A 19,049-nucleotide genomic window follows, 5' to 3' on the forward strand; every position below is an offset into this window, starting at 1 on the left:
AGCTAGGCCTTCCCTCTCTTGGTGGCTTTGGTTCTAAGTAGGCCTCTAATTTGGGGCACTGGAATTGTTTGCGGTACAAGAAAAGAGAAAAACGGAAGAATAATATTACAAAATTACAAGTTTAATAGATTTTGACCTAAAAGAAACAATTGACTTTATATTGGCCTAATAACTTCTGTACTACACGTCGCACAAGACTGAAATTTGTTTTGTGATAGCATTCTGAGCAGGTTAAAAAAAATTGACCATATAGACTTTTTTTGCGTGCAATCTTCATTCCAATCAACAAACAGTTGTTTCTAAGGTTTGACTTTTAATCGACGTGTAGGCTTTTCGCTAAGCAGGCCTACTAGTTACAACACGGTACATAAACTTGTTTTTATTTCAACACAAGATGTGTATTGGTATAGTGGTAAAAGCGGCATCCGTGCCTGATAACGAACTGCGTAGACGTTTTTATAAACGGGTTGAATCGTCCGTGGGTTGAATCGTCCGGGGTTGAATGGTCCGTGGGTTGAATAGTCCGTGGGTTGAATCGTCCGCGGGTTGAATCGTCCGTGGGTTGAATCGTCCGGGGTTGAATCGTCCTGGGTTGAATCGTCCGTTTGTTGAATCGTCCGTAGGTTGAAAGGTCCGCGGGTTGAATCGTCCGTGGGTTGAATCGTCCGCGGGTTGAATGGTCCGCGGGTTGAATCGTCCGCGGGTTGATTCGTCCGTGGGTTGAATCGTCCGGGGTTGAATTGTCCGGGGTTGAATCGTCCGTGGGTTGAATCGTCCGACCACCACAATGGACAATTTGCGATAAAAGTTACTGGTGATCCAAGTGGGCATTGTGACTTATTTCCTGCTTTTATGGATTAATATGGTTTAATTGTGTCGCAGTTCCGGATTTACAATGCTTCCACGAGGATTTTTACAAGAATTACTCTCAAGAAACACAAAAACTTTGTAAAAAGCCATATTTTGAGAAATTTTGACTTTATTGTAAATTTTGACTTTATTTTGACCTATAAACTTCTTAGAAACAATCCCCTAGGTGCTGAAAACAACTTTATTCTTTGATTCGTGGTCAGACGAGGTCCTTAAAAAATTTTGACTTTATTGACTTTTGCGGGCCCTAATTATGACGTTTTTGTATATATTTTATCAAGTATTAAACCCCGCCGTCCATCTTATGTTATGACGTCAATTCGTAGCTCGACTCACTGTATGTGCATTTTATCAACGCCAGTCTGTGTAAGAATTTTTGTAATTTATTTGAATACATATATTTTTCTAAATTTGTTTTTTTCGTTTCTAACAATTTCACTCTAATGTGAGAAAACAGCGCCAAGTAGCGCTTAAACGAATGGGTAGATATTAACACAAGGATGCGTTACAACTACCTCTATCAAATTGAAGACTTCTATTATCCGGTTTAAACTATTGTAAATTTTTATATACATGATCACAAACACCTTGATATAAAAAAAACTTACGGTATTATAATAATAATACGTTTAATACTTAAAATTTGGTTAAATGAGTTGTTTATGGTCAACAACATAATATGAACAGGTTTATTAACGTCATAATGGCTGTGAAAGTCAATTTCAGCAATACACATAGATATCTTGTAATAATTAATCGACAGAGAACAGTAGTGTAATTTGAAAGATGATGATAACGTTGCAAGATCATGCAGAAAGGAGCTTATGGGATCACAGAGCTGAATCCTCTGTTGAAAAGACCAAATTTTTCTCCAGCAATTATTTTAATGAAAAAACCAACATCAATAACAATAATTAAAATATCTGGCTGCTTCTACTTCAACGACATTTTGATGTCACTGCAGCGTCATCACGAGCTCACTGTAACCTCACGCGAAACTCTTATCCACGGAAAAACGCCACGCCATATTTTGTACGACCAAATGGCATGTATGACGTAAGCAATGCTGGTAAAAAAGGCGAAGGCGGTGGCGGCGGCAAGGTTGGGGACTGATCCCGTAAAGGCGGCACTCACGCATGACGCGATGACGTAGAAGAAGGCCCAAAAAGCGTTGAAGGTAAATTCGATGATAGACCAAGGAGCGCCTGAACACGTGTGGACGTGGCAAGCCGACAAATATATCACGAGAGTGATCCTGGAATTGAAATATTGGTGTCATCACTATGTCATAATCGATAGTAATTATTACGTCACTAGAGGTATTACTAAGGGCACTAATATTCATTTCATGAAAGGATTCAGATGAACAAGGGAAAGGATTGTTAACATGCAAGGATTTGTTGCTTTCATGGAATTCATAAAGACGTCTGTTTAATACCTGTTGTGACGTAATACTTAAGAGTAAATCGTCCATTTATTATTCTTCACATAATCTATTTTGAAAATTAACACTAACAATGGGCTATTGCCGCTGAATCGAAACCGTTTTCGTCGAAGTGACACCCTTGGGCGCTACTTTGCGTTTCGCGGTCTCAAAACATTTACATTTTAGGCCACAAGGTGACGCAAAAGGACTAGAATTTCATCGAACAAACTAGTCAACTGAGAAACAGAATTTGTTGACTTGAAATTAACATTTTTACGACCTATCCTGTTTACAGGGATGGAAGAAAAGGTTCAGTTCTTCATAAATCTTATACATTTTACGTCATCTCGCAATAAATCTCACATTGAAAGGTTTAAACGTTCGCGGAAGTCTTCCAACAATAATTAAAATGAGTAATTTAATGGAAAATATTTTGGCGTTTGAGAAAGAATTCGATTTGATCGGAAGTTTTCGGCGAATTGTTGCCAGTTTATCGAAATAATTTACAAGCAATGTTCACTGCCACAAATCTAATAACCAGGTTCATTTCTTAAAACGTGATAAAGTTGGTTTTACTCAAACACGAAGTTATGCCTTTCACGCGCAAGTAATTATTTGTTCAAGTTGTTCAGATGAAAACAAGCCCGGGAGACGCTTTTCGTCGATTGGAATTCAAGCAGATATCTTCAAACCGCGAATAAAAGAAACATAATAATTCTTCAAGCTATAGCGCAACGGTTGTTAGAACAAATAATTGTAGAATTGGAATCGCGTTAGCTGATCGAGCAAACAACCTAAAGTACCGTCCGTGCTTGCGACTTTTATAGGAAGAATTTCCGCATCGTTGTTTGGCAAACAATTCGGCAAACAAATTCTTCAACTTTCTAATAAGTTGTTTGACTCTTTCGTGTGAGCGGACAACTTATTGTAGATTTTTATTAGACTTTCTACCTCATTGCCATGGACACGTCATACACAAACACACCGGAAGGTAACCATCTATGTTAAACTAGAAGCTGGTGTTGTTTATTCATGTCATGCGAATTTTTCTTTGGTAGTTGCAGAAAAAGAAATAAAACAATATTCTCTTAGTAAAAAACTGATATTTTCATCGCAAAAACTTTTTCAGCTTTACAACAATCGTGTTTATATCATCAGAATTTATCCTGTTTGACGTAATAATGATTACGGTATTCTTATCGGTTGCTAAAGCTCATGGTGGAAAAATTTGAAAATGTGGGTGGTAGTTTTCTATTTAATATTCTGGTGACGTTATCACACACATTGCACGAATTTGTGTGAAACTCTACGATTTATCGCGACGCAGGTAAACTAAAAGTGTCAAACCAACAACATATGATTTCTTCAACCATAAATTTCCACTTAAAACAGTGTAAAATGTACAGTGCGTTATCCTCAAACGTACAGTTCGTAAGTCAAAGTTAAAGCCTACTATAAATTAGGTTAATAATTACACAAATAGCGTCGTAAAACAGAAAAAGCGAAAACCATCCAGATTGGGGAAGGGGGGGGGGAGGTTATTAAATTTCGCGACGACTATAACTGAAATATTCACGACGCGCTTTCTTCAAAGCAGAGGATATTGACGTAACAAAGCAAACAGAAGAAAAAAATCACCTGTACGCAGTTGTCATGGTTACCTCTCAACATAAATGAAAAGCGAGACGAAAAACGCGATTTAGTTGGTGGGGTTTCGATGCTTCGTTGCTTGATGTGTCAATCGCACCCAGTAGAGATCTTTGTAGTTGGAAATTTGAAACAGATTTTGGATGTAAATTTTTATGTTTTGCAAAGTCTTTTTTCCATTTTAAGTTGTTTATTTATTTTTTTCTAACTCTTGATATTTTTAAGAATCGCACCAAAATATCAAAGGAGAATTTAATTTGAATAGAAACTAGATTTTCTTGCAAGAAATCAGCATGGACACGCAGTTGGGTGATACAGGAATTACACTTGACGATGTTTCTGACACCACAAAGACCGCCGGCGATCTCGTGAACACTGCAAGACAACTTCCGGGAATGACAAGTCCAAATGACCAAGGTAAGTTTTTTCACAGCTTATGACGTAACAAAGGTCCATTTTAAGAAGACAATGCTAAAAACTGGCAATTTTTAGGATCAGCCGAACCGGAAATTTGTCCGACCTGTAACCAGAAGATAATAACCAATCAGCCCACAGGAGGTAAGGCGGCTTAGTGACGTCATAATACGGAGGAGGTTGTTTGATCTGCTAATTTTGAGATACTTGTTAATATTGGTTAATTATTTACCAAACTTTGCTAGCTGAAGGCGACAAAGTGGACCAAGTTCTAGAAAAGAGCGAAAGCATCTTAGATTGTTGCTCAAAAGCATTTGACTGCTTCGGGAAAGCGACGGACGCCGTCGGCAAAGTTCAAGAACTCACCGGCGAAGAATAACTTGCTACGTATAACATTGGTGTATTATGACGTTTTTGTATATATTTTATCAGGTATTAAATCCCGCCGTCAATTTTATGTTATGACGTCAATTTGTAGCTCGACTCACTGTATGTGCATTTTATGAGCGCCAGTCTGTGTGAGAACTTTTGTAATTTATTTCAAAACAAATATTTTCCTAAATTTGATTTTTACGTTTCTAAGAACTTCATTGTAAATTTCCCGCACCCACTGTGACGTAAAAGCGGGTATGTGACGTGATAATACGAATAAATAAACACTGAATTTGCTCTACAACTTGCGTTCATAGAACATCACTTAATCTAGTTTGAAGTTTAATAGGCAAGTTTTATTATAAAATTCATTGTGAGATAATATTTGACTTTGTGACGCAACACAAAAGTCCATCTTGTACTGCAATGTTAAACAAAGACATTACTTGCAGCGAACTTATCCAGAAAACGATTATACCAAAGTACCCCGCTTAATAATGCAAATCTTTGCGCTGAAACAAAAACTGGGATTTCAACTAAAATTTGGTTGGTTTATAAGTCACTATCAAACTACTTTGACTGCTGGTGCAAAATTTATTAGTTTTAAGGACGCGCTTTTGTGAGGTGTTGCACGTCACAATTAAAAGTCGGCGACATGTGAGAAAACAGCGCTAAGTAGCGCTTAAACGAATGGGTAGTGTTCTACACAAGGATGCGCTACAACTACCTCTATCAAATTGAAGACTTCTATTATCCGGTTTAAACTATTGTAAATTTTTATATACATGATCACAAACACCTTGATATAAAAAAAACTTACGGTATTATAATAATAATACGTTTAATACTTAAAACTTGGTTAAATGAGTTGTTTATGGTCAACAACATAATATGAACAGGTTTATTAACGTCATAATGGCTGTGAAAGTCAATTTCAGCAATACACATAGATATCTTGTAATAATTAATCGACAGAGAACAGTAGTGTAATTTGAAAGATGATGATAACGTTGCAAGATCATGCAGAAAGGAGCTTATGGGATCACAGAGCTGAATCCTCTGTTGAAAAGACCAAATTTTTCTCCAGCAAATATTTTAATGAAAAAACCAACATCAATAACAATAATTAAAATATCTGGCTGCTTCTACTTCAACAACATTATGATGTCACTGCAGCGTCATCACGAGCTCACTGTAACGTCACGGGAAACTCTTATCCATGGCAAAACGCCACGCCATATTTTGTACGACCAAATGGCATGTATGACGTAAGCAATGCTGGTAAAAAAGGCGAAGGCGGTGGCGGCGGCAAGGTTGGGGACTGATCCCGTAAAGGCGGCACTCACGCATGACGCGATGACGTAGAAGAAGGCCCAAAAAGCGTTGAAGGTAAATTCGATGATAGACCAAGGAGCGCCTGAACACGTGTGGACGTGGCAAGCCGACAAATATATCACGAGAGTGATCCTGGAATTGAAATATTGGTGTCATCACTATGTCATAATCGATAGTAATTATTACGTCACTAGAGGTATTACTAAGGGCACTAATATTCATTTCATGAAAGGATTGAGATATAATTCAGGGTTCCACGACATATGACCGCGGGAAAATGACCGCGAACAAACTCACCGGGGACAACTGAACGTGACGTAAATTGACCGCGAACAAACTGACTGTGATGTAAATTGACCGCGAACAAACTAACCGGGAACAGACTTACCGGAATGAAAATTGACCGGGAGGTAAATTGACCGTGCAAGTGCTGAATTATTGTGTTTAAGTTGATGGTAGTATATGATATGTAATGATACGTATGATACGTACAGCTTCAATCTGACAATTTACTTAACTAAAGTGTCCATTGTTATTGCAATGAGTCCATTGTTACAACATGAGATAGGTTACAACGCATTGTTTCATAATCTCATCAAACAACTCGTCTAGACCGGGAAAATGCATGTAACAATAGGAAATCTATGAATAAAGGTGAAAAACCCGGAGGGTCACCCTACACCCTACAAGGGGCCAAAAAACTCTACGAGTGGCAACCTTGACTGCAATACACATACTAAATTGGATAGTGACTAGATAGCGACTAGATAGTGAATTAGAATTTTGACCTTTTGACGGCCAATTTGTCGCCGGTTAATTTGATCGCCGGCCAATTTATCGACGGTTAATTTCATCGCCGGCCAATTTACGTCACGGTTAATTTGATCGCCGGCCAATTTGTTGCCGGTCAGTTGTCCACTACCAGTTGTCGCCGATGAGTTTGTTCACGGTCACTTCTCGTGATCCCATAATTCAGATGAACACGGGAAAGGATTGCTAACATGCAAGGATTTGTTGCTTTCATGGAATTCATAAAGACGTCTGTTTAATACCTGTTGTGACGTAATACTTAAGAGTGAATCGTCAATTTAGAATATATTCCTGTCACGATATAACTTTATTTTAAAATTCGTCGACGTCATTATGAAATGATACTAACAGCGTCAAAATCCATGACGTCACAGCCACAAACATGACAAATTGGTGGGGGCGACTGAAAGCGGTCCCACCGACTGAAGCGATCAGGGCCCAGCACAGAAGACCCAGGATTACTTCCGCGATTTTTAGAATGCCTGGAACCGATAACAAATAACTGGTATTACACGTGATCACCGTGGTTGATGACGTCACAGTAGTGGTGGTCGTCGTGGTTTCTTCCATATTCAATGTTGCTGACGTCAGCTTGAGAAATTACTAAAATGTCTAGAAAAATGAGTAAAATTATTTCTCGATAATATTCATTGCGACAAAGCAACTTCTATTTATTCAAAACTTTGACCAGGGAAACAGCCGCGAAATTACTACGTTAAATGAGATCGGATTGTACAAAGCGGGGTATAACTACGGTCAGCTCGCGGCGTCTCTTTTGTCAAATACCAACAATTCCGTAGCTATTTCCATTAAATCGCGCGCGTTCTACCAAGATCAGGTTACACAATTGTAGCAATAGCAACCGAATAGTGAAAAGTTGATTAACGGAAATTGGATCAATCGTGACGACATAATAGCGTGAAGTCAAACTACAGAAAGCAGCGTTCTAGAAAGTGGCGAGAAGGAAGCTTAAAGCAAAATATTTGGTTGATAGACACAATTAATTTTTAGAGAAAGGTAGTAGCCTAATTTTCCCGGCATTTTCACGTAAACAAGAGTCATGAATGTAAGTTTGGAAAACTCTGCTCTTGGCGAAGTTAGCGAAACAGCTCAAACTGCGAGCGACATACAAGGCCAAGTCAGCAACCTGCCGGGAATGACGAAAGAAACAAACGAAACAACCACAACAGGTGAAAATCCTTTGATTCATGACGTAAAAGATAGAATGACTGCTGCATGAATTTCTTAATCGACTGGCAATGAACTTACTTTAATTTTTAGAGCAAAGCGAAGACAAACCTCAAACCAGCGCTGTACAAGGGGAGCCATCAATCGCAGTGACTGGGCAGCCTAAAGCTACAGGTGAACGATTGTCCGATATTCTCCACCAAGTAGATACTTTATACAATTCAGTGCAACCTTTAAACTTTTCTCGATCTCAGGAGGAGGAATATCCTTGGACAAAACTGTCGAACAGACCGAGAAAACGGCCAACTGCTGCTCCAGCATCTTTGGTTGCGCGGGAGAAGCCACCGAGGTTGCTGGAAACATCCAGGAACTTGCCGAGAAAGAATAAACAAGGGTCTATTACGAAACAATGACACATTGTGGATGTCTTTTAACCTCAAGTCACATTATGACGTGATAAAGACGTACTGCATAATCACTCTCTTTGCTGCATGTATTTTATGTCGATGTATTTTCACTTGCTATTACAGTATGATAAATAAATAATTTATTATGTTTTATTGTGACGTATGCAATCCTTTGTTTCGTCACACTGAGTGACCCATCGACCTGGCATAACCCAAGTTAATAATTACAAGTGGTCACTATGGTATTTGTCTTCAAATCGCAACAAATGACAACGGCCAAAGGCTACGCTACAACAACCACATGACGTCATAATTGGGGCATTATAACAAATCTTAACATGAAAGCAGATCACCTCCTAAGCGAGAAGACCTGACCTCAACCGCGCAAAAAACTCGGGCATTTAACTTTTATAACCATACCCGGCCTGAATTTATGTGAACACATGCTAAGCATTATACTGGGCACTAGCCAGCCACGATTACTCACACGCGCAGTAATAGGCCAGGCCGCTAACTACAAGTAGCAGCTAACAAGTCTCTGTTTATGCAAGTACACAAATCTGTCAGTCTATTATTTTCAAAACTTTTTCGGTGGTTATTCCTTACTGTCTTCATACATTTGATAATTTGAGTATATTAGATTAAGCACACATCATGACATAACTCGAGCCTCAAAACTGCAGACTGTTAAGCATAGCCTTGCTTTTATCTCCAGATCTCAGTTGCTTATAAAACAAAACATGTCGGTCTCCTCGCACGGGCGGAAAACAAGCAAACGCTCCACAATCCACAAAGCTGCTTTCGTAAATAAAACCAACGACCATTGACAGTATACACAAAGCTTTTTATTAAAAAAGGACTTTTGTTACAAAAGACGCTTCCTGTAGCGGCCTGCACAACACTTCCGTTCTAAAGTTGCTGACAAAGACAAAAGAATCGCTTCCGGAATCTAATCAGGAAATATGACGTTGCCCTTAAGGCTTATACAATGCCCAAGAGCCATGAAGTCAAAAACTGTCTCCTAAGTGCCATGCCATGCTATTTTATACGTACCGTGTTCAAAGAGAACACGGCAATGAATGAATTGTGCTGACAACAACTAAGAAAACTTGGCCGCGATATTATTTAGTTTCTTTGATTTTTGGAAAGATATCTCTAAACTTACAATTTCTTGCACAAAACTAACCTAACCAAGGCATTAGAACTAGTACGTTGCTAGAATAAATCCAAATCGACGCCTATTTGACTCAACTGTCAGTGGATTTGGTTTTGCCTTCGTAAACGGTGAACTTCGTAAAAGAATTCAATTTTTCAGTGTTTGACTCTTGAAATAAACTCGATTGCTTAACCTTATTAGTAATTTAATAACCACGGTTTGCTACGTTTAATTTCCCACTAACAGAGCACGACGTTGAAAGGTTTATTCTTCTCAACCTTTCTATTCTTGAGATAAACCGCTCAAGCGATTTGAAGAATAATTAAGCCGCCATTCAACCTTTTTTAAGAAGCTTACGCGAGACTGACCAACCAGCGATATGCTGAGGCACCACAAAAACAACTGAATTAACGCTTCAACAACAACTTTAATCATGCTGTAACTGGTGTAGAAGGCTGCATCCAACGTATAAAAAAACGCGGCTGTTACTTTTGGATATAACTGAGTAACTATGTTACGACTATCGCACTTTTTTACTACATGCAACAGCTTCCTCTAAAGGAAGATTACGTCATCATAATTGCTGTGAGCAATTTTGGAAGGCAACCAAAATCACTGAAGCGTTATAGACAGTCTCATTTAATACCATTAGTCTGATTGAAACAGCGATACCGGCAAGTTACGACACGACTATTTATAAAATTATTATTGTATTCAACTTTTCTCTTTAAGTCGAGCGCCCATAATTTTACTGCACTTTATAAATCGTAGCTCATGCGCGCCGCGTTAGGTGAAAACAACATGGCTTAGCTGCCAGTCCAAGTTTACTGGAAAAGCTGAATATGTAGAGTTTTGTAGACCTCGAAGGTGCAGTGTCTTTTAACGTGCTAGACTTCACCTCACCGCTCAATACCACATCACATTGTTTGTTTGTCTGTCTGTCAATTCCTGTCGCCCATTCTTGAAGCCCATAGTTCTTCTGAAACGAATTTACCCTCTTTTTTACCATCAAGGCTTGTTACACATAGGAATTCAATTCCTATTGTATTCATTTTACTCTGGTGAGGGTCTGAAGTTAGGTCGAAATATGTTACACAGTTTATTATAAAGATGTCTATTGCTACACTTTGATATCGCAAAATAATATCATCTCTGCCGAAACTAACCCATTTTCATGAAAAGAAAATGCTTTAAAATCACGCGATCTAATTGGCGTGACGTGGGGGGGCGTGGACGTGTGCGTTGAAAGGTTTGGAGCTAAACCCCACATTTCGTCAGCGTACACTCTAACAGTAAAAATATGGTAATTACCGTTAAATATATTAATTAATTATCTGACCTCGCAAAACCCTTTGCAGTTGACTGATCGAGATTGCTTGAAAGCGGTCGGTTGCAAAGAAAAAACAAATCAGTTGATATTTAGTCTTTATTACGTATTATATTTTTTAAGCCGGCATCCTACATAGACATCTACGTCTGTCAGAACAAAACTACACGCTTGCGGTCAAAGTGGAGTCCCATTTACAACAATCAGCCCAGAAACAGAAGCGTCCAATCACATTTGATTACATCATCTTCACTTTTCCTTCTTCTCTTCACTTTTCCATGAGATCACATCCTTGCAGGCTTGTAGGAGCTCGGGGTCGGACTGCATGTAAATGTACGGATTGATGGCTGAGAGAAGCTTGGGTAGAAGCTGAAATAACCGAGAAGATAATTAAAACACGTTTTTGATCAAGTTCTTGGATGGTGACTTGGAATTTTCAACTGATCAAATGATCCATATTGACTATTGAGTTGCTACGTAACGATGACGTAGTTATGATGTGACTCACGTGAACAGCAACTGAAATCCAGACGGGAACGGAGCCAAGACCGATGGTGACTTGAAGCGCAGCGAACAGAGCGTAGGGGGTGTAGCAGAGAAGAAAGATGGCCGGCACTAGCCTGGCTATCTGCGGCGTAATAAAAGTTTGTTAGAAGCAAAAGACAAAGGTTTTCATGCAAAAACAATTATCAGGGTTAAATGAGTGCAGTAGCCTAGTACTAAGCTCTGATTAGCCTAGTTTACGGTGTATCACTTGGTGTAAATATTTCAATTTTGACGAAAGGGCTGCAATTAACGTTGCTCAGATCAGCTACAACAAGCCGACTGAAGGAAAACGAAAACAAGATTAGCATTTATCTGACAGGTATCAATTATATTATGAGGCTTTGCTTGCAACTTAAACAACTCGTCATTGTGAGGTCATAATTAAAACTTACCAAATGCGGGCTTTTTGATTCCTGGGCGAGTTTGTGATAATACAAAAACATTTTCACCACGGGGTACACAAACCATATAAGGGCAACCGTCATGACGTAGCCGCGGTTTCTGGAGGTCAAGAAAACAAAATAGTTTTATCGTCAATAAATGACTCAAGCAATTATGACATAATTAAAGCTGTAACACGAAAAGTGTTGTAATAATTGATCCAGCAGGTACATGTTTTTAGCCACACTGGAGAACTTGCAATGACAGTTGACAACTTTTGCGCGTACACAACACTTAACTGTGACTTGCAACCTCACCTCTGTACGTGACTAGGCTGACTCAACTTAATTGTTTTTATCCAGACAGGCTAAAGGGCAGATACAATAATTACAACTTACGCTTTGCCGTCATCTAGGTCCAGAAGACAAACCACAGTATCTTTGCTGGCATGTTCGTAAGATCCAAAACCAAACGCCGGTAACGCCGCAGCGAGAAGGCTGAGGGACCAAACGCAACCCAGAAAGAAACCGTAATTCACGCCAACTAAGTAAATGAATGTTGTTGTGCTTTAACTCAACTTTTTGCTCATTTCATTATGGGCACAATTTGTGGAGCAAAAAATTTCTCATAATTTTGTAACTTTTCGACAAGGTTTAACTTTCCAAAAGAGACCGCCACTGTTTTTCATAGAAATTTGATGCAATCAGCAGCTGGCTGATGACGTCATGTCCGCGATATAAGTAACTTACATTTCTCTGGCTTGCACGCTTGGTAGTAGCGGTCGATGGCGATCCACGTGATGCTGGCGATGGCAACGAACCCACCGGCCAAGCTAATTAGAGCAGAGACCTGCAACATTGAAATGTGATTTATGATTTGCAAGTGGCAGGCGCCAAGTGCCACATACCTGGCATTCAAAGTTTCCGAAAGGCCACGTCGACCTTAGAGACGCCACCGCCACGACTATGAACTGAAAAGTCATGAGAATGTCAGCCATGGCTAGCGACGTCACCCAAATTGTTTTCTGCTGCAACTTTTTGCGATTCCAGATTGCTAGACCGTAGATCGCGTATCCCGCCATTGACGTCGCGGCTACCAACAAAACATGATACCATATGACCCTATTGTTACGAAATCATAGATTAAAACATTTTTTCACCACAAACTCCGATTTTATATCGTATTATGTCATATTATATTCATCTTAGCATTTATTTTTGTGGTCATTAGCGATAGTTATGAAACAATGGCCATTGTTACGTACCAATCAAAAACATTAAAGCTCCAAATATGGTTCGAATCGTGGAGTCATGAAGTTCCATGATGATCAAACAAAATCAATATTATTGTATCACAAATTAATCTGCAAATATTTCGAAAAAGACAGAAATAATTTTCGTGATCAAACTGCGGCATCATCATCATCAAACACCAGGACTAATATAGGACTCAATCATTTGAAACAAAACTTGAATGAACTAAAACGTAATCACTATTTCTGCATTGCCACGTCTTAATTCTACTTCAACTCTGTATCTTTCCTGGCTTTCAGGATGACGTCCGTTTCAAAACTTCCAAAAAGTTCTATCAAACGCGCAAAAGTCAGTCAGTCCGCTCGCTTAAGTCTTCTAAACTTGAATTGAATGCGATGGTAGAGTCATATCAGTCTTACATTGGGTCGAACATGAGAGTTACATTTCCTACATAACTTGAACTAATCCTTTTCGTCACAACCTTGAAACACGCCTGATTGCTACTTCACAAACGTTAAAATAACTCAAGTGTTTTTCAAACTCGCGCTTTCTGTGTCTTTAGCGCGTTCAAAACGTTTTTAAGGACTTTTCGCCAGAAGCAGAAACGAGGAAGTTTTACTGCTACGTCATTAATCTTATTTTCTTGCCAAATATGGCAAAAAAACTTGCTTGCTGTATAATTACGTCATAATCAGTCATGTGATGGAATTTGTGCAGCAAAGACAAATTTTAAATCGAAGTGAAAAAATACTCACACTGTATTGAAGAAATATTTAACAGAGACTCATTTTCCTAACAACGAAAGAATTTAGTTGACAAAATTGTTCTACTCAATTATAAAGTTACACATACAGCATCTTGTCTTATGTAAAGAATATTCGAACAAGATACAATAATTAATTCAGGCGATAGTTTAGAGATTTATTCAAGTTGGCATGCTAGAAGTTTTACGATAGTTGAACATTTCGGCAAAGGTCTAAAGCAGAGTTTTCCAGAGTGGTCTTTATATGAAACACTTTTCTTGTGGTCCGGAAAATTTTAAAACATTTATTAGAGTTTAAATTTCACTTTTATGCGTATCTATAATTTACGAAGTGACGAGCACACTATTTTGTTTATACGTCATTTTCTTCTGTTATATTGACAGCAAGTTTTTCAATGTAATCTAACTTTGAATCAGCAACAAATTATTTAAATGAAAATAGTAAGATGTATCAGGATAGAAGCCAACTCTGTTGCTTCAACTTTGTCTCACGTGTTACATCTGACATCACTCGCCATTACGTTCTACCTTCACTGACGTCATGAGCTATTAGAATGTCGGACGACAAACTTACTCTTCCGCAGTTATCATTTCGCCGCACTCGGGCGAAACTCATACCGGGGAAAAGCCTCAACCTAGCACTGATGCACCTTTGCGCTTCACAGCATCGTTGTGTTGTCTCTTTCTCAGGCCTGCAGTCTATGTCTGTTGCAGGCTTGCAGCAGTTCATTATCGGCCTATTTATAGGTCCAGCGATAAACAAAGTCGACTATAATTGCAACTCGCACACATCAGGACGATGATGTCAGATGAATAAGTCGAATAGAACCAATCTGCATGCGACATTTCCCGCAGTTTTCAATTCGTCAACATCTCACAGCCCCATAAATGGACCGACAGCAGAATGCGAACCAACGATCATGATAATCAATAAGATCTGGGTCATCGGCACAATGAACAATCTGCTGGTCTTGCACTTAATACCAATATGTAGGTCAACATGAACAGTGGTAAGTAATGCGCATAAAACTATCTAGGCCATGTGGACATAACAACAACGAGCACGTGTCGTCGCCATTTGCGCAATGAAAATGGTTCGTCACAATAGGAACATGTGCTATGGTCAACGTGTTCCAACATTCAATTCATTTAAAAGAAACATGTAAAGAAGGTGCAAAAACTCACACATACATACCTTTGTTCTAAAAATTTACTGAGTTAGACTCGACAAAACAATTTCCCATCACTTCCGGTATCAAGCGGTTCATCGCTTTTACGCCTGTAATTAGCGCGCACCTCAAATCCGACTTTGCTGCAGACTCATTGTTGTCATCATTGCGTTAACTTTACCCCTCCCCCCCCCCCCTTGCTGTTAATCCGCGATATTTATTTATTTCTTATTCCCCTGTAACTATATCAAGTATAATTAATCGAGTATATTTGAATGAATCTGTCAGTTGTTTCGATTCTTTCTGGTTTTGAGAAAGAACAAACGTTGTTTGGAATATATCAGCTTTTGTTTGATAAAATGCTTTTATCAGATTTTAGGGCGCTTAATGCAACCGCTCGGTTCGCATACGAACCCTACCACAGTTACATATTGCAGTGATTCGGAAAGACAGACAGACAGACAGACAGAAAGGAAAAACACAAACTTCTTAACGGAAGTAAAACGCAGTAAGCTCTTCCCTGAACGTGATAACTTGACCCAACATATTTCGAATTACGCTCTGGCTATGGCCGATGACCGACGTAAACACGCGATATTTGCCAGTCAAGTAAACGCCGTCTAATTTATTTCCAAAGGTTAGATAAAGTGCGCTTGTCGTTTTTGATAAAAACGATTAAAAATATTTTCTTTTATTGCGCAACAATGTTCAGTCTCCCCACGAGTCGATGGCCTTATAAAGCATATCGTCGGTTTTATGCAATAAATCACTCCAACTGCACCGGTACTGGGGAATCCCCTGTTGTGAGCAAATGAGCATCTTGTTTAGATCCATGGCGTGAGGCCAGGCAAGTGGCACCACATGTGTGAGGTGGGCGAAAAGCCATTTCGAGAAAGCGCACATGTAAATAGTAGAATCCATGCCCCAGCATCTGCATTGTGACGTAACGACGTGGTAATTTTTACTTGTTTGTGACGCAGAATTTGTAATAACTAGCATTTATAGTGACCTCTTATCGTCGCCGCAGTGACCCCTGACCTCCTTACACGATTGTCCGAGTTTGAAGAGCATTTGCTGATGTTCCCAGCCTGGTGTCGGACAGTCCGACCAAAACTTGCACATGACGTCAGATAGGATTCTGTGACGTAACAAAGGAGATTACAAGCAAACAATGTGCAAGCAACAAGTAGCCGGGCAATAAAACCTTTTGTAAGTTCCGGGGTTTTCTTTGTTCTCTTCCAAGGGAATAAAGATGTCGACCGAAGTCAGGATCACTCTGTAGTCTCTTGTGATCACCCAGTCTCTGGGAGTGAAGTTGTACGGAAAGAATCTGAGAGGAGGAAATATATTCATGTATTTGACGAGATGGAATATTGCCGCCGCACGATGGCGCTCACCCGTTTAGGAAGAAATTTTCGAAAACTTCTATGAAGTTTCTCATGATCTTTAGCGCCACTACCGGCGGATTTGATTGCGATTTCACAAATCTTCTCAATCCACTCAGCTGCGCGCATTCTTCGGTTATGACGTCATGATCGCACAGATGAAACGCGTCATCAAATCTTTCCATTATATATCTGAAACGGATGAAAGATCGTTGTTGTCATACACAAACAAAAATCACTTCCAAGCGTTTTTGATTGTTACAAACTGATTACGTCATCACGACCACATAACCTACCGTATGGAATGGACTTCTTGCCCAGAATATTGTGGCGTCATTACGTCGGTTTCGTTTTTTGTACTAACGCAAATGGCGTATATGCGGGGAATCCCCGGCCACATACGCATCTGAAGCAGTTTATAGAGATTGCCTATGGCAACGTTAAGCCAACCAGCGGAACTTTTCGGCGCGAATTTGGACGGATTTTTTCCCGCGAATTTCAACGCATTCAGTAAATCCACCGCTTCTGCGTGATCTACGTCGTCAATATCTGACGTCATGTCGTCTATGGCTTGATCGCTGGAGAATGACTTTATCACAAAGTTAATTGTCTCCCCATTATGAAGGAATAGCTCTCCCATTTGAGTGGAAGCCTCTTTCGAGCCATACACAAGCTTGGGGTTACGCTTCCGTCTTTCCATGTACTTCATCTCGTCACAGTTTAGTATTTTATCGTCATAGAAGGCGTTTGTGATGTCATCAACCGCTCTGTCTTTTACCAACGGGCTGTAATCCTTGGACAGAAGGTCAATGAGGCTTTCAATTTTAATATATTCATCCACGACGGGTAAAGTAATATTCCGCCAAGGGTAAGTAGCTTCCTCTCCATTGTTCGAGGAAGACTTTGATTCTAGAACCGGGATCACATCGGCTAGGACGCGAAGTTCTCCCTTCCAATCGAATTCTGCAACACAAAGGTTTGTTAGAGACGGTGACGGTGCTTTACTAGATCAAAGACCTCACCTTCATCGCCGTTCAAGAAGTTGAGTTGAGAAAGTTTTTGAAATCTCGTTTCTTGGCAAGTCTCTACACAAGCAAATTTTTGTTGAAACTCTCTCAAAATTCAATAAAGAACCACTGACATTTTGCCAACTTATAAAGTTTTCTTTAAAGTTGTCAAAAAGTAGATCTTGGAATTTCCTTCTCAAGGCAATATGGCCACGTTATGACCCTATCACAGTATATCGCTGGCAAGTGTTTTCAATTAGATTAGCAGAAGAAAAATGGATTTTCGTTACGACCAATGCACATCAGATAAAATTTACTTTTGCATCGAAAAAATTTATTCGTACAAAAACGACTCACTTTTGGAAAAATAAGAATCAAAAACGAGGTAAATAATTCCATTGAGAAGTATCAGACCAAGGATTGTGATGTAAAATCGGCGTGAAGCGGAATGACACCTAAAAATCCACCTAAACGTCATAATAACATCCTCTCTATGTTAAATGTCATCACATCATCTATGTAAAAGATCACTCTAACTACCAGAAAGGCAACTTATGCTGAAACAAAAATACGTTAAAATTCAAACATTTAAATGTTTTAAAAAGTTTTAAACAAGCAAACACTGCACCTGTTCAATATAACACCACATGCCTGACCACAAACCAGCTACATGCAAGACGTTGCAACAACGAACTAACTGACAAAATATGATATTCTTTGCCAGCTTAGGCATCCACGTTTTGCTCTACTTGCTTCGATAATGAAGCGATACATTGCCTCGAGCGTACAACAAATTAAACGAAATTGAATGATAATGTACCAACCTGGTCACACAATGCATCCGTTTCATTGATGGGGATTCACCTATTATGGAACTGATTAGTTTATTTTTGACTGTCGCCATTCCACCGATTAAAAATCGTACGTTAGAAAACGTTTTTCACAGTTTATTGTTAACTTAAGTTGAACGCTATAGCAGAGTTATTTGAATATAACCCAAATCAACATTGTTATTTAAGTCTTACTTCAATAAAACCATAAATAAATAAAATCAAATTTTTGCATATAGGCCTACCCATTTTCCTAACCTAACTGACTGTTTCTGACAACGAGCTGTGTGACCTTGTTACATTGAAATATTCGCTTCTTATACTTTCAGACTTGCGTCATATTTGCATTTTAATTGTATTGGGTTGAGAAGAATTTTCCTTCAAATTACTGAAATAGTTTTTAAATTAAACAAACAATATTTGCGTTTAAAACTGAGAATGTATAGCGCCATATACTAACATTGGAAGTCCTTTGTCGATTCGAAAGTAATTAGTGTGTAAGGTTTAATGCACAAAACACATTTCATGCAAATATTATAATTTGCAAATAAATGTCGTTATTTGTATTTTGCCAAATCGTTAGCTGCAACACTTTGAAATATTGCTGTTGTGCCAAATACTTCTCATTTGTGAGAAAACTAACAAAGTTAACATTTTAAAAATAATATTTTATAGCAACTTGAAACGAAAAATAGTTTTTCTGTCAAAATCTTTTCATAAACCAAATGTTGTTGCATATCCTCATCAGGGTTGATTCACGTGC

The 19,049-nt window shown here is 38.9% G+C and overlaps 5 protein-coding genes across 7 annotated transcripts; 2 read left to right on the forward strand and 3 right to left on the reverse strand.

Moving 5' to 3' along the window:
* The first annotated feature begins 4,135 nt into the window (after positions 1-4,135).
* LOC143461957 (uncharacterized) lies at positions 4,136-5,025 on the forward strand. The gene is made up of 3 exons (XM_076959912.1): positions 4,136-4,360; positions 4,436-4,501; positions 4,603-5,025. The coding sequence occupies exons 1-3, from the start codon at positions 4,237-4,239 to the stop codon at positions 4,734-4,736; spliced, it is 324 nt and encodes a 107-aa protein (XP_076816027.1). The 5' UTR covers positions 4,136-4,236; the 3' UTR covers positions 4,737-5,025.
* Positions 5,026-5,309: 284 nt separating this feature from the next.
* Positions 5,310-7,841, reverse strand: LOC143461955 (CKLF-like MARVEL transmembrane domain-containing protein 8). Its single transcript, XM_076959909.1, has 2 exons — positions 7,224-7,841; positions 5,310-6,196 (listed from the first exon to the last, which is right to left on the reverse strand). Exons 1-2 carry the CDS (start codon positions 7,442-7,444, stop codon positions 5,911-5,913), a joined length of 507 nt encoding a protein of 168 aa, XP_076816024.1. The 5' UTR covers positions 7,445-7,841; the 3' UTR covers positions 5,310-5,910.
* An 88-nt stretch (positions 7,842-7,929) lies between these two features.
* On the forward strand, positions 7,930-8,622 carry LOC143461956 (uncharacterized). Its single transcript, XM_076959910.1, has 3 exons — positions 7,930-8,064; positions 8,156-8,236; positions 8,317-8,622. Exons 1-3 carry the CDS (start codon positions 7,935-7,937, stop codon positions 8,448-8,450), a joined length of 345 nt encoding a protein of 114 aa, XP_076816025.1. The 5' UTR covers positions 7,930-7,934; the 3' UTR covers positions 8,451-8,622.
* A 2,415-nt stretch (positions 8,623-11,037) lies between these two features.
* On the reverse strand, positions 11,038-13,288 carry LOC143461954 (RPE-retinal G protein-coupled receptor-like). 2 transcript variants are annotated; one of them, XM_076959908.1, is made up of 7 exons: positions 13,144-13,288; positions 12,787-12,971; positions 12,629-12,728; positions 12,278-12,422; positions 11,891-11,999; positions 11,461-11,580; positions 11,038-11,321 (listed from the first exon to the last, which is right to left on the reverse strand). In XM_076959908.1, exons 1-7 carry the CDS (start codon positions 13,199-13,201, stop codon positions 11,202-11,204), a joined length of 837 nt encoding a protein of 278 aa, XP_076816023.1. In that variant the 5' UTR covers positions 13,202-13,288; the 3' UTR covers positions 11,038-11,201. The 2 variants fall into 2 exon arrangements, with proteins under 2 accessions (XP_076816023.1, XP_076816022.1); XM_076959907.1 differs by having other exon boundaries at positions 11,461-11,576; positions 11,887-11,999.
* Positions 13,289-15,669: 2,381 nt separating this feature from the next.
* On the reverse strand, positions 15,670-18,032 carry LOC143462230 (uncharacterized). Of its 2 annotated transcripts, XM_076960302.1 has the most exons (7): positions 17,814-18,032; positions 17,472-17,534; positions 16,746-17,412; positions 16,462-16,641; positions 16,269-16,394; positions 16,074-16,202; positions 15,670-15,995 (listed from the first exon to the last, which is right to left on the reverse strand). In XM_076960302.1, the coding sequence occupies exons 1-7, from the start codon at positions 17,932-17,934 to the stop codon at positions 15,773-15,775; spliced, it is 1,509 nt and encodes a 502-aa protein (XP_076816417.1). In that variant the 5' UTR covers positions 17,935-18,032; the 3' UTR covers positions 15,670-15,772. The 2 variants fall into 2 exon arrangements, with proteins under 2 accessions (XP_076816417.1, XP_076816418.1); XM_076960303.1 differs by lacking the exon at positions 17,472-17,534.
* Positions 18,033-19,049: the final 1,017 nt, after the last annotated feature.

This window comes from Clavelina lepadiformis, chromosome 6, assembly GCF_947623445.1.
Source record: "Clavelina lepadiformis chromosome 6, kaClaLepa1.1, whole genome shotgun sequence".
Classification (NCBI taxonomy): domain Eukaryota; kingdom Metazoa; phylum Chordata; class Ascidiacea; order Aplousobranchia; family Clavelinidae; genus Clavelina; species Clavelina lepadiformis.